This window comes from Anopheles moucheti, chromosome 2 (assembly GCF_943734755.1).
Source record: "Anopheles moucheti chromosome 2, idAnoMoucSN_F20_07, whole genome shotgun sequence".
Taxonomy (NCBI): domain Eukaryota; kingdom Metazoa; phylum Arthropoda; class Insecta; order Diptera; family Culicidae; genus Anopheles; species Anopheles moucheti.
Genome location: NC_069140.1, coordinates 13,530,701 through 13,546,573, shown reverse-complemented (window position 1 = coordinate 13,546,573; position 15,873 = coordinate 13,530,701). Strand labels below are relative to the sequence as shown.

The window sequence follows — 15,873 nt, the reverse complement described above, 5'->3', positions numbered from 1 at the left end:
CATGCGATAAAAGCACACGCTACATACACCATCCCGATGCAATTACTCTCCATCCCGCATGGGAACTACACGCTCACGTGCGAGTGCTTAACCCGGCTCCTCGGTTGCAAGATTATGATCAACCGGCAATTGCTGAAAATGCTCAATCGATTCTGCCCCGATTGTGGGGTTACGTTGCTTTTAATTAGTCAATCGCAGGCAATGGCGTGCTCATGCCGTTATCCTTTCACTCGATCTTCGTTCCTCAGCTTCAGCGGGCTGGTCGGTGCGTTGGGCGGTGGGCTGAGTGGACTGGGAGGCTACAACGGGCTGCCCTCGGTAATGTCGGGGCTGGACGAGTCGCTCAGTGACGTTGCGCCGAGAAAGAAGTATCCGTTCGAGCTGGAGAAAGCCATCCACAATGTGATGTTCATACAGCATCACATGCAGCGGCAGGACGAGTTCAATGCGGTAAGTATGTTTTTGTTCGCGTGGTTGTCATTTTACTTCCGTTGAAGGTTGAAAGCTGAGATTTGAGAACAATTTCGTCAAGCAACCCATCGCACTCCGCCATTTGCCGCATTGAAATATTAACGGTAGATTTAAATTGGTACAGAAATTGGTTACGGTTTGCGGTGTTGGTCACACATCAAACATGACCACCAAAGCCACAAATGACAGATTACAATCAGTTTGCACACAAACCTTTCTTTTTGCGGAGTTCCAGTTCTTTTTTGTTGTTGTTTGCGTTGGTACGGAGCCCAGCCATATTGTGACCACAAATAGGCGAATAATCTGTCCGTGGCAAACCTCCAAGTCAAACCCCCCCCCACCCCCCCCCCCACCCCCGCCACGGCCCGTAATCGAATCACTGCGGACAAATTCATTTCTTACTTTTGTTTCCAGTGCCGTCGTTCGGTATGCTCGAAATGTGTCCGGCCCGTGTGGGGTCTTACGTGTGCAGCAAGTTCATTTTGCTAAGAAAAACCACCTCCCATCCCAACCCCAAGGAAAAGGCGTTTTTCGCCTCAAGAATCAGGGCCACTAATCCCGGGCCCTTCGATATCGCTATCGATGGGTTTGAGGAGCACGAGTTTCGATACGCTACCAAGGTTGCTACATTCTTTTCTTTGTTCCGGAGTTTTTGTTTTTTTGTGTGTTTTTTTTTTGGTCCAGTTTTGCCTTTTGTTTCCCTTCCGAGAACACACATTCTTGGAGGTTTTCTCCGGTCCATTATCGGGGAAAATTTATATCCACCCATTCATTTACCGCCACCATCGTTAGTGTCATTGAATTTTGTACTGGCCGTTACCGGCACAATCGGTCTTTACGCTTACTGCCGCTGTAAGCCACCGCGTAACTGACGGAAAAATCCCAACCCTCATGGTTTCCCCCCCCCCCCCTCCCCCTTTTTTTCTTTTGTTCAGAGGAATCCTCCGAGAAAACTCGTGCCACATCCACCCGATGCTAATGATGATTGTGTTTTTCTCCCTTTCATTTCCATGGCTACCGTGTATGGCTCGCTCTCTCGCTTCGACTGCTTGCCCGTGAAAATGGGAAAATTCGGGCACCAAACAACAAAACACAAAACGTCTTTTACTGCATCGCCCGAACCGGATGGAACTGGTGGATCGTCGAAAAAAAAATGAACGGAACTAAAATAAAATTCAACATCCACAAACCGGCTGACCAACTGGCCCGGGGGGCTGGCTGTGGAATAACAACAACTTTTAACCACAACCCGGCTGCCGACCGATTTTTTCCGGATATTTTTCGATTCTTTTTTTTTTGCCAATGGGACACCACTACCAATCCAAATCTATCGCTGCCGACAACAACAACAACAACAAATGATAACAATAATTTTCCAACACACACCGAACGCAACTTTCTTAACTACTTTTCCGTGGTCGGGATGTGTAACTTGCAACTTCTTTCTTTTTTTCGTTTCGGTTTTCTCTCTTATTTAACTTTGTGTTAATAATACCTTGAAACTCGGCCGACATTCGCCTACCGCACGGCTCGCACCACAGGAAGACCAAGACTGGGGCTTTGTGGCGATGGTTTTGGATCGTTTGTTTTTATGGTTATTCACGATAGCGTCGTTATTCGGCACATTTGCGATCCTGTGCGAGGCCCCATCGCTCTACGATGACACCAAACCGATTGACATCGAGTACTCCATTATCGCCCAGAAGCTGTTCAATCTTACCGTCAAGGATACGCGCTCCTAAGGGTTACGCGCGCGCTCAGCGTTCCCGGCCCTGTGGCTTCTTTCCCCCCTCACGCGGGGTTTAACGGGCGATTGATTTTAATTTTTTTTAAACTTCAAACACACACAAATATTTATACACGTAGCTGCTGCTGCTGCTACTAGCAGCGTTGCGCAAAGAAGGACTATGTTTTTGGACTGTTTGTTTGCTTACACCATTTGGCGCTCATCATAAAACCATCAGCAGCAGCCGAAGAAAAAAAACCGATCCCGGTGGAACATAACCACCCTGATGTGCGCCACTGCGCAACTGGACATCACGCTGCTTGCGGTACCGTTTCGGTCACTTTTGCGATGTAATTTAAACGGTCGTTGCATTTTAGTGTGACCGTTTCTATCTCACGTCGCGCTCAACGATTCAGTCTTTGGCTCCGCCTGCAAGCGCGGTTACGCACGATTAATGCATTAGTGGGGGAGCCTTTTCCTTTTTGCGTAGACGAGGCGTGACAACCGACGCGTGTGCGATAGTAAATTACATGCCAAAAAAATAATTTGAGGAGTGCCAAATTTCCGATTTACAGCTACTGTGCAGTGGATCCGATCACAAAGATCACAAATTAGTTGTAGAGGATCACTTCCTATCTATCGTTCACAGCCATTTTTTTGTTTTGTTTGTGTAGGTTAGGTTATTACTTAGTATCTTCAATTAGCCGCCTCTAGATGACGTCGAGGAGTTTTCATCAATCTGTTTCCTAAAAGGTTAGTGATCGAAACCGAACTTTATTTTGAAGCGGTAGAAATGTATAGTGTGAGGGCATACGATTTTGTGTTAAGTTTTATCTATCCAATAAAATCAAAAAGGAACGTAAAAGTGGCTGGCTGGTTCAGGGCTATCTTCGTATAACTCAAAGTCTATATAGTATGCAGGTCGATGCATGTAGGGCATATTGACAAGTAGGCGTGGGAACTTTTTTTTGACAGTTAACAGTTTTGACAGTTATTTTTCTGACAGAAGTGTTGCTATACAGAGGTGAATCTTCCGAAGAGCGGACTAATCGGTCATTAAGGGGTCCAAACTTCAAGTGTCAAAGTTACCAACAACCATTGGCGAATTCTACGGCATTCGATGTTGGGTCGCTTAAGGCACCGACGTCAAGGAAAACACTTTTTCATTTAAATGTCAAAATCAAGCTCAAAATGGCTAACTGGATCTGGACTATGCATCGACCTGTATACTATATAGACCTTGGGTATAACTCTCTAACTACCGTAAGACATACTAGATGGAGCTGTATTTTTCTATTCACCCATTTTTTGGTAGACTTACTAGCATTCCTGCAGGGATGAAACACAAAGTTGCTTCCAAATAACAAAAATGAAGCCTAAATCCTCTCCGTTCCTCTCTAACTGGAACCTGGCAAGAAAAAATAGCAAAAGCATTCTAACCCGCTCTACATCACACCACATTCCCTGTTCCCGACAAACCAAACAACCAAGAAAAAAAAACATACAAGACTTCATGTAAAATCAGTAAGAAAAAAGTGTGTCAACTAAAGCAAATACAATTATTGGAAAGCAAAGATTAACATTCAACTAAAGCATTGATACTAAATGTAAGTTTAAAGAAAAATACAAAACCACACGGTATCTAGAAGAAGAAAGTAAGCAAAAACAGCAGTAATGTAAACGATGTATGGAAAATGATTTTCAAGGGCAAAATGAGGATAAAGAATTCGCAACTGCGGAGCGAAGTAGGAAATGAATAAGAGTAGAGTAGCACCAGTAGGTGGCAGATGGGGAGCATCTCACTGGATACATTGGATGCGTTTTAACCAAAAAAAAAACCCCCGATCAACAAACACACTCACGCGCGCGTATAAAATCAACACTAGTGAGACAACGGCGTTTTGTAGCGTGTTTGGATTTTTGTTCTTATTGCCTACAATAGTGTAAAGCGGGAGAGGAAAAAAAGCATGAAAAAATATACGAGTAAATAACAGTAAAAAAAAACACGCACACACTCATACTGAGGAAGAATAAAGGAAAACCCCAAAGTTACACATCATCACGCACCTACAAACAACCCAAACGCTGAAAGACTGTTGTTGTTCTTCTTTTGTTTGTTGTGATGCCGAAAAACGTCAACTTCGCTAGCCAATCGCCCCGCAGCAGAATTGTATTCTCCAATTCGCGTGTAAAAGACACGTGTTAAACGATTTTCAACTACCAGTCACTATCAAGCAGCACCCAACAGAGGTTAAGTGTCAAACGATCTACACGTGAAGGTAAGCGGAAACTTAACGCCTTCCCCGAATGTTCCTCGTCCACCTATTCGACAGCCTTCTTCTTTCGTGCGCGAAATTGGCGCACTCGAAGCGTTGGACCTAAACCCACCAAACCAATCTAAACTTCCTTGCGCCATTCGATCCGTGATGGGTGTCTCTTAGAAGTGGTGTCATTTTTCCACGCGAGTGGAGAATTATTTCGTGCAAATCAGGTGAAATATGACTACTGTCGCTCGTTCGCTGCAAGGTAGCTGAACACGTTTCCTGAACACTCTCTCTCTCTCATGGCGGTATCGTGGCAATACAGCGAATAAAACATCCACGCGAACAGGAAGTCGGAAACCAAGAAACCCATCAGCATGAAATGAACTTGTCGATTATGGGACAAGCTCGTTAGGATCAGGACGATCAGAATGTGTGTGTGTGTGTGTGTGTGTGTGCGGACTCTGGGGGGGGGGGGGGGAAACCGTTGTGGAACCGAAATTGACATTCGGCAAAAAACGATAACGTCATCACCGGGAGACCGATTAAGGGCACACGGGCCACACGATCGGCAACGATGTGCTGTCATTCCTGCACCCGGAAGCTGTTAGAGGCAGATGATTAGATATTGTTGTTGTGTCTGCTGCTGCTGCTGTTGTTCCCGTTGTTTGCTGTGAGGGAGCAATTAGGGACGCGCGTTCAGTTTTTCCCATCTCTATGGCTCCTGTAAAATGTCCCTCTCGGCGGTGCTAACGCGGGCGTACCATTAATGCGTACCTCTCGGGAATATTGATATCAGAGCCGTGAATGATTTCGACCGCTCATTGGAACGCTGGAGTTACTTTAATCGATGATGTTTATCGTATTTTGCCACCAGCATCTTAAACCTATCCATTGTTATTGACTCTGGTGTCCCAACAGGACTAAACAATTCCCAAGACTTCCCATTAACAGCATTACAGTTTTTGAACATTTAAAAAAATTTACATTATAGATGGATATGTTTTCTCCCTTGCTATATAATCATTTAAGCGGTTCTGGCTATGCTTAGAACCGGGATGCCAAGTTCGTAGAATAACGCAAAGGCAATTCAAAGACCAAGTCATTCGATTTTTATAATTTCTTTACCATTTTTTGAAGGAAACCCACCATGTTTATGGCTTTTTCAACTGATTAGAGGGTAAAATGTACTAAATAAAATATGATAATATGAAAAATGTGGTCCAGTTCCAAGAATTCTGGTTGAAAACCAAAACATGCAGCTTGTAACATGTGTACTGCAAGAGCGTAATACATAACTTAGCCTGTTACTGATATTAAATATTAAAATTCATTTCATTCAGTCTGCAAAAATCTTCCCATGCAGCTAATCACGTTCACTACGTATTGGAAACAGGACCACCAAACCGCCAAACGATCACGGGGTCGGGACTTAATCTTTGCTGTCTTGTGTTACAATGTGTTTTCAACAACCTCAATAAGTTTATGATAGCACACGAGACCATCGTCTCAATCTCATCCCCAGAGCGAATGCAGACATACGAAGAAAACGACTAGTTATAGCCATTCACAGCCAAACTAAGTAAACCTTAAGTCATTACAACCTCGCACACACATACCCCCCATAAAACAATCCAAAAGTCACGAGCAATTACAAGCGGTGCTGCTCCATAAAATATAGACATCGCGACCGACACCGCACCGGCAGCCCTGTCCCGCTTCGATTCCTGTGTCCGCAGAAGGTAACGCGCGACTTTGACTTCGACTCAGCGTAATTGCAAAAGTTGTTGCCAAAGAACACTCATTTGCTGGAGATACATAGTTTGCCGAACGGCCAGTGAGAGACGGCGCGACACACTGGCAGCAAAACGCTTTCGGTTGTCTCGGGGAAATATGTATTCTCATAATCCCCAATCGATGGTGGTTAATATGGTGGAAGTTTGTTTTTTTGTGTGTGTCAACCCTGCGTACTGCACCGGGACCTGACCCTCGACCGTGTCTAGATGCAAGTCCTCTTCATATCTGCTAATAACGTCAATGCTCTACCATAAGCCAATGCTTAAAGTTCCGTACTAAAGGTGAAACGGCTTCCTTCCTACCGTGCCGATTACCAGCTGGTAAGATAAGTGGAATAACTTTTCTAATCAGCAGGTGCGAACATAAAGAAAAAGGACGGGGGGGCCACCACCAGCAGAGTATGGAAATTGTCCAGGTTGCATTTTCAAATATTAACCAACAGCGTTTGGCCACCGTCATCACCACCCGGCTGCTCGGCTGTTTCGAAGCGGCTTCTCCGTATGCGATGTTTCCCGTTTTGCGAAGGATAACAACGTTGCCTAATTTTCTATTCATCGGTCCACACGTCCCTTCCACAGCCAGTAGCGCACCAACACTGGCCTAACAAAGTCTCATATATTTATAATAGATTGCAGAATGCTCGTATAAATATTTTATGAACTCGATATTGTCTTACTAAGATAGGCAGCAGCAAGGGGGCGAGCAGTGTCGGAGTCGGCGCTAGTGCAACAAACACTTTGGAGACTTTTATCGTTGTGTACGGGAAGGCACTAGAGTAGGTAGTGTAAACCCATAAGATGCAGGTTATTTAGCACTAACAAAGAAACTTTTGAATGTTTTATATGTGAAGGCAAAGATTCAACCATTACCTGCGCAGTGTGAATTCTTCTCCACTCAATCACTCACGATCAAACAGTGGAAACAGCTTGGACGCATACACCTCAACGGAAATTCATTTTATTTGCAAGAAACAAACACATCCCGCATCGACTCCCTAACTTTCCACGGCCTTTCTAATTCCGCTTGATTGATGCCTACGAGTTGCACATCAATCCAACCACCCTGTTCCCATACCCATCGGAGTCGCAAGGATCAAAAGCTACATTCCGACCCGTTCCCGTTCCGGTTAAGTCGTCCTGCGGGGGTTTTCCACTTTTCCACCTACTCCACCGCAAGATGTACTCCGTGCGGCACATAAATCAATCACTGGGCCTTCTGGGTGGAAAAATGTAGCTGGAGCGTACCGTGAACCCAATGTGAACCACTCATCCAAAATGCACATCCCATCCCCGTGAATTCCCGTGCAAGGCTGAACCGTCCATGGCTGAATTGCTCCGTGCGAGCTTCAAACGGTCAAACCGGACCCGATCAACCGTGTGCGGTGCAGTGCTGTGAATAGAAGCCATCAACCTGCTGGCCACACTGTGACCGTTTAGACACAGCTGGATGCACTCATGGTTACGCATTCACGCTCATCCCCTTGAACTGATGGCAGGTGGACTAGCTAGGCTATTGCAGTTGGAAAACATACATACTTTTCGCCAAAATAACTCAACCCGACTACGGTTGCTTCTTTCCCGAGACCGCATCCATTGATCACGTCTCGTAAATAGCGCACACAGCACATCCGCGCCTGCGATCACTCGCACCGGAGTGGTGTGTTACACCGATGGTGGCGAAATATCCCAGCGCCCACTATGGTAATATTTCAAAATTAATAATGCAAACCCTTTTTCCTTGGCGCAAGTAGCACATCTGCGCATAGCGACAGGTACTTGGGCGAGGGTGAGTTCCCGGTTGATGCTGTGATGCAGACGCATTCATAGGAAAGTAGGTACGGGGCGGTGCTGCATGTCTGTGTATGGGAGCTTTGCGCAAGGAACTGCACCAGAAATGAAAACAGAACGAATAAATAATGAAAAACGAATTGAAAATCTTGCAACATTCCGAACACACACTCACACAAATTGTGAACCATGCGGGAAGAAATACATTTCGAACGTTTAAATTGTAGACGTTGCGGTAAAACAGGAACTAAACAGGAGCACGTTGTTGCAATATTCATATACGTCTTTCAGCCATGGAGTCGCTTTCTGAGCATCAGAAAGAATTTTGGTCCTGGAATGGGTGGAAGGACAATGAAGGAGTCGCTACAATGTTGAGCTCTACCAGTTGTGCGATTAATTTACTAACATACAACGAATTAGAATCAGCATGTTTCATTACACTGGTCATGTCATTAGAACGGAATCAGCTGACAGACGTAATAGACTCAAACTGGGATACAGTGATGACGTTACTATGTCAGCTAGCAACGTCGTGATAATGGTTTGACTGACAACGGCTCTCGACCGGCAAGCTGTTTAAAGAACTTCTGCAGTAGGCTATGACGGCCAAGCAGAAGCTGCGTCCCATAAGTAACTAAGTAAACGAACCTTATCAAAAACGAGTCATAGAATAATTTTTACATTTCTCCACGATTTTAAACATATTTAAGGTATTTAAGGTAACACTACGATACTTTGGCAGTTACACCACCGACATAGAGTTCAATAGGACAATGCCTATCACATATAGGATAAATCCTATTATTGCCAGAGATCAAAGGAGGCCAACATCAACTGTCAAATACTTGTGAATGCTTTTCTCCCAATGTGTATCTCGCAGAGCGAGCTCAAGCTTACATACATTTGTTGATTACAGAATTGACAATGTGTGAATATATACTTTCTCGTAACTCTCGATATATTTGACGGTCCAAAGTCTCTTATACAAACCGAAATACCTACAAAACCATACGTGAGCTGCCAATGTAAAAATACATAGAAGTTGGTAAACTAATCTGCAATCTGGGACTTCAAGGATGGACGACATCCCATTGAGATTAGAGAAGGCGCTACATCCAATTCAAGGTCTTGACCAGCAGCATGAGGCCTCAAGAACACTCATGATCTCTGGCCATCGTCTGTCAATACATTTTTCCGACCTTTCTGGCAGAGTAACACCATCAGTCCAGCGTCCAGGTCAACTAGGACCTATCACGACTCTTCTGTCCATCTGGAGAGCTATGAAGGACTTTCACGAATACATCGTCATGGCATACATACAGAACATGAACATATATTACCGAGCTAACCCGGGATAAGGTGTATCCTTAGGATGAGGGAAGGAAATGTCTACATAGTCTACGTAAGTTGTATAATTGAAAAAATTTAGATAATAAGAATAGCTAATAAGATATACAGAAACATAATTTTGGAAGTTTTTCTGACCGAAATGTAATACCAAGAATCTGTAATTTACTTTAGAGTTATAGTTTGATTTTTATTATGACAAAATTAAACAAAACCAATCTGAAATATGTATAATTATTTTATTTTTGCATAAACAACCGAAAGCAGTTAAGCACACGTGCAAATACGAGTGTGCAGGCATGATAAACACTACACGTTCTCGAAACGTAAGAACAACTTAATCATCAAAGAACAAACACACCATAATAAAAATGATATAACCAACAAGATCTTGTTGTTTTCTTCCGCACACCCATTACGCTCTTACGCCGTCATTCAAAATGGTCGACGTTTTTTCCCCAACCCAACGCTTTACTGTCAAAAGGTTGATGCATTATGACGTAAATGTCTTACGGCTCGTGTAGATTCCGTTTCCATATGCATCATTATGCCCTGCTTCTCCTTATGGCGGCCCGATGCAAAACACATTACAGCTTTCCAGACCAGTTTTCCAAACCATTTTGCGTTCCCTTTTCGCACATCCGCAACAAACCATTATCTTCATAAATTATCTTAACGATCCAGGCTCCACTCTGCTTCCCCATTTTTTGCGTGCATACAAACACAGAGACAGACAGCGCCCTCCTCCCCGTTAACTGTTTGACATGAGGATAAAAAGTTTTCTTTACGCTTGATTATTATCCCCCGGCCGTACTTTCAAACTACTACTCCACGTGGATGGAGTGCGATGTTTTTGACTGCATTCGAGACACTGCCTGTTTGCAACGCGCAAAAGGGTGCGCAAACTTAATAAACATTATTATGATATAAGGAAAAAGTAATGACACCAAACAAAAAATAACCCACCTCCCCCCCGGGCCAAACTAAACCACCTCCTTCACTTCCGCTCGTAACCGCGTCAAAGGAACGCACTCCGAGCGGCGCGCACTCAGTGTGAGCGTCGTTGGCTGGGTTGTGTGGAAAAATTAACAATTTAATTGCATTGCCCCGGAAACGGAACGGCACTGCTAATTTATATTTATTTCATGCCACCTTTACCCAACCCCTGGGCTAGTTTGTCACGCAACTTGCTGGCCGTGCTGGCAGTGCACCGTGCACACCTGGGGGGCCAGGTGGAAAAACCGACTCTCGACTGGCCCCCCGCGCATAACTACACGCTCGGTGTGATTAAGATTAAAGTAACAATTAAGCCGGTGTCAGGTGGCGGAATGGAACGATAGTCGTCGTGCAAAAAACCCAGAACCCAGAACCGGCAAAGAAGAAGCCGAACGATAGTTGCACAGGATGCCATAAAATAACACCTCGTTAAATTTCATCCATCCTGAGTACGTGTGTCCGTGTTGGTAGATGGTGAACAGGGAGATGGCGAGTGGGCGAAGGGCATTGGGATGTTATCAGTTATCTCCTGTGTCGGATGTGAAAACTTTCGGAGCAAAAGTTAAAATCTTCATTAGACGCCCCTGTAGTGTGTGTGTGTGTGTGTGTGTATGTGTGTGAGTGTGGCCACTGAGTGCAACCGGAGTGTGGAACTTTACTTAACCTTCGATGCTCTATTGCTTTATCTAGCTCTAGCGTCTTCTACGTGACAGAACGAATGGTTTCCGTTTTCTTTCCCCTAGCCGGGTCTTTTAGCGTTGCGCTTGGCGCACTTGGATGCACTTGGTGCACTTCACTGCATCTTATACGATGCTTTCGGAGAACCCGAGTCGTACGATAGCATGTTCGCTCAAAACAGGGCTGATACAGGCTAAGAGATACCGTCGTGTCTTGCGGCTATTACTGCAAAACAATAAACTTTAACAAAAACCATGCTTTTGTTATCCTATCAAATTATTTTTGCATCAAATCGCAAGCATTAAACTAATTATTATTGAAAAATATATCGAAACATAAAACATAAAGCATGCCTTGTGCAATGAGTTGTAAACAAATATTGCCATCAGCCATTTTAAACTGAATTTTCCCTGGTACATTTAACCAACCAAACACGGTACAATAAAACGGTGAACTTAGCTAATTAGTGGCTCCCTTTCCGACTTGTTACTCAAAACTACACCCGCTGGCAGCAAAATGAACCACCCCCAAGCATCCCTTCTCCCCACCCAAAACAAGAAATAAAAGAAACGAACGAAAAATATTCCAAAAATCACTCAAAGCTTTACATCGCCCTCTTTTGGGGCGAATTCAAGGCGTTCGGTCGCGTTCGGGGCCAACTTTCCATCGTTAAACATTCATTTGAAAACGCGCTGGTCGAGCGAGCTGGTCGAAAGCTGGTGAAAAGGCGACCATGTTTTTCCACCAAAATAAAAAACAACAAAAAAGAACTTGAGCCAATCTTTTACAACCCGAGGTTTACGGTTTCTTTATTAAACTCCCCGTTCCGAGTGGTCCGTGGTCTTGGCCTAAAGGTATCCTCCACTTTCTCCTTCTCTCACACTCTCTCTCTCACTCTATCTGTCCTGTGCTGTAAGGACATAACCTACCTGCACATAAAGCCCCGCCGTTAGATGTGGCTTTCGCTACCCAGCGCGGTAAAGCGCCGCTACGTGAAACTGGAAGTATTACGAAATAACTCATTTTCCTACGGGTTGCCTTTTGTGTGGAAATGCCTCTCTCTCTCTCTCTCTCTCTTTCTTTCTACCTTTCATTAAACATTCAAACCGTAAACGAAACATTTGTTGCGCCTGCTTGATGCTGTGCACATGCGGTACGGTCAAACTATACAGCCTATCGAAGCAGGCCGGGGATGACTGATCGTAATGAACAGCCACACAAACCACTCGTTGCACCGTTGGGTATACAAAATCCGGCACACAAACACACACACAGAGAGAAACAGGAAACCCTGGTCAGCCCATGTCAGCCACTAAAGCATTTTTGCATTTAGTTGCAGAACACATTTGACTGCAAGGATTTATATCTTGTCGACAGGACAGGGTGGCTGCGGTGTGTACCAGGGCCGAAACAGCGACACAAACCTACCGACCACACCAGACCGGACCGGATCGGACCGGATCGCACGGATAGAGTCCGGGCATAGTTGGGGCAAAAGTTTTGCATTCATTGGAAAAGTTTTCCATGCGCTTCCACGCGCTCCACACATTTCTTGGCACGTTCGCATCCCATCCCCATCCGCCTTCAAAAGGTTTGCGGAAAGTCCGAGCCGGCGGAGGATGGCAAAAGTCTTAAGCCGGTCGTGTCCGGGGCCGAACAACAAAATAGGCCAACATTTTTCATCCACTCAGGATTTTTGGTAAACCTGGTTGGGCACAAACTTTACCCAAAACTGCCACCCGGCACGGAGCAGCTGCCACGGAAGACCGTGGGCCCAAGGAAACGCGCCACGGCCACGTGCGTTAAACGTGACGAACGAAACGTTTCGAGGTGTGCGGTTGAGATGGGCGGGAAAGGAAGGTCGGAAGGGATTGGGGCGTAGTTTCGCTTCAACTCGCCAACCCATTTACCGATTACCGGCAACCCGAAACAATTTCGCCCCAATCAATCAATCGCTCCTAATGAATGGGAATTAGTTGGGCGAGTTGTTGTGCGCCGTGCTGCATCGAACCCGGTCAACATATGCGACCATTTGCGGACCACCGTACGGGGCAGTTCCGTAATTCCTTACCGGGAACGGACATTCTCGCTCGTAAAGTCGATCCCGGGGCCGGGGTTTGTTCGACACACTTCAAAACATTGCTCCCGCTGTTTACCGGATCCCCGGGACGTGATTTCAATCAATCGTACGATAATGGATAGTAAAAGTAGAGAGTTTTGCCTGTATGGGAGCGGCTAGATAGCGAACACAGTACGGACAGTTAATGCGTGAAAGATTTTCCGTGTCAAATTGGGAACATTAATTTGGGAAGTGTTGTAGGGATGTTAGTTGTCAGGATGATGCATTCTTAGCCAATTCTTAACAGCCAGGTGACAGAAGGAATATTATGAGGTCTCTTTTATAATATCACTTCAAAGGAAAAATCAATAAAGCAAAGTAATGTTATAACGATAAATCAAAGCATAAAATTACATTAAATAAAAATGTTTTAAAACTTATGCAAAGCTGTTAGCATACCCGTGACAATTTCTCGAACAATTTGACTTCAGTGGAAAAGTGCTATAAAATTCGCCTAAAACTGTTAAAAAGTCTTTTAACAGAATAAAGATGTTGAATACAAAAAAAGTATTATTTTATCAACATTTCTAAGATTATAATAAACAGTTTATTTAAAATTTAAAAAATCGATAAGGTACATTACTATCTATACTATTATAACCGATTTTTTAAAAAAAATATTGCATTGTCTATAGAGGATTCAACGAAAGGGGATAGATTTAATGGAACAATGTGTTAGAGATGTGTGAAAATTACTATATTATATCCACGGATAATCTCCGCCGAAAATGCCCTCTCCATCGCCTTACGCTTATTTATCGTTCTGCCATCGATCTTCGAACCCAACCCGCAAAGGGTTAGCTATTGCTTGATTTGTTCATCGAAATTGATGGGAAAAGCGAAAGAAGATTCGCTACCACGTTCGCACATTCTCATCACGTGCTTGAACCATCCATTGCTTTCACCGAGTTTGGACATCGGAGAGAACAAAAAAACAAAGCATTCGATAAACTGGCAAAACACACACTCATGGACACAGGTGTTCGCATAGCTTTCGCAGATCAAAAAATGCCAACCCGATGTGTTGGGGGTTTGTTGGGTCGTAGGAGATTGTCAATTAGATCCACGGTCACCTCTAAACATTAGGTGCACGGTCACGAGAGTTGACAAAATGCTAACAAGTTTGTCAAGTGACAAAATCAGTTTGTCAACTGCAAAAAAAACCATTATACTGTTGTCGCGCACACAATTGTACTTTTTGACAAAGTAAATTGACAAGAATAACCACATGATCGAAGTAGCTTTCGACAGTTGTTACCAAAAAAATAACTGATCTCAAATTTTATTTTTTGTGTAAATATCAAGAGATTTGAGGAATAATGATAAAATATATGTGTTAGTTCATTCAAAAATCAAGTTTATGTACTTTAAATGCAAAATAACATATAATATTCCGAAAAAAAATAATATTAACTTAATGCCTTAATTAGCAAGCTTTGCTAAGTTTTGCCAGCATTTTGTCAGGATTTTGTCACCTTTTTGTCGTGGATTTTCTACACAGTGAAGTTTGACAAAAGCTCACAAATAGTGACTCCGTTTTGACAAATTTGTCAGCTCAAAATTGCATTTGGTCTGCTCTCGTGGCCCTGCAACTATAAAACCTCTCAGCAGCAACTGCCGTTGTTCGCATAAACTACCAGGCGCCTCCATTCGTATGGGGTTTTAGAAAAGATTTTGTTTTCATCTAGTAAACTATTTTTAGATGTTTGAAGGTGTTTTAAAGAATTGTTTTAGACTGCGAAAGGTTTTTAAAATTTCTTTAAATTGTGGTATATGTATGTGATAAATGGATAATTACCTTTAGTTCGTATTAGCTCCCTAGCTTAGGAATTGGAATTACAGCAAAAATAGTACCAGAAGAGTTTTCGAAGAAATTTTTCTCGACTAACGGGAAAATTGATGTTTAAACATTGCATACCTTTAGGCGTTTTTCAAGCAAAATTGCTGTATTAGGTGCCACTTCTTCCGTGGATGCTCTCCTGATATCGGGAATCTGAAAACAGCTGGTTTTTGTATGGAATTTCGTACCAGCCGACGGAAAGCTTGAGCGAGATGAAGGATACTTTGCGTTTCAACCATCTTTCATATTTTTATTTGTTGTGTAAATACTAAAAGATTTGGGGAATAATGATAAAATATAAGTTATTGTTCGTTCACTTTAAATGCAAAATAAAATATAATTTTCCGATAAACAATAACATTGACATAATGCCTTAATTAGCTAAAGGTGCAACATTTTGTCAGCATATGTCAGGATTTTGTTAACTTTTTGTCGTGGATTTTCTACAAAAAGAAGTTTGACAAAAGCTCACAAATAATGACAAAAGCTCCGTTTTGATAAATTTATTAGCATTTTGTCAGCATTCGTGGCCCTGCACCTATTGTCGAAGCAATCGTTACTTTGATCGTTGGCTAAAGCTTCCATTGTGCAAAAAAGCGCCCATAGGACGGATTCCAGACTAGACGCAAAAGTTCACTAAAGTGTAGTGAAAGTAACCAAAGAATATCAGCTATGAAATACCCACTGCATATGGCCCAACCCAATATTCCAGCATCAGTGCGCCAAAGTGCAATGCATCACCTCATCATCCATTCAGTTCCCACGCTAGTAAATTATTCAAACGTGCAGACCGAGTGGTGGCAAGAATCTTACCACATAACCGTTTATGAAACCAATATTTAATCCCCTAA

At 43.5% G+C, this 15,873-nt stretch overlaps 1 protein-coding gene across 4 annotated transcripts in view; it reads left to right on the top strand.

Annotated features, from left to right (window-relative positions):
* The window catches only part of LOC128309979 (acetylcholine receptor subunit alpha-like 2), a 38,894-nt gene extending 36,173 nt beyond the window's left edge, over nucleotides 1-2,721 (top strand). For 2 of the 4 annotated variants that reach the window (XM_053046498.1, XM_053046500.1), the window contains exons 8-9: nucleotides 249-450; nucleotides 2,013-2,721. In XM_053046498.1, the coding sequence (XP_052902458.1) occupies nucleotides 249-450; nucleotides 2,013-2,213 (403 nt within the window). In that variant the 3' untranslated portion in view covers nucleotides 2,214-2,721. The remainder of the gene's footprint in view (nucleotides 1-248; nucleotides 451-2,012) is intronic. The other 2 variants (XM_053046501.1, XM_053046499.1) reach the window with 1 other exon arrangement.
* Nucleotides 2,722-15,873: the final 13,152 nt, after the last annotated feature.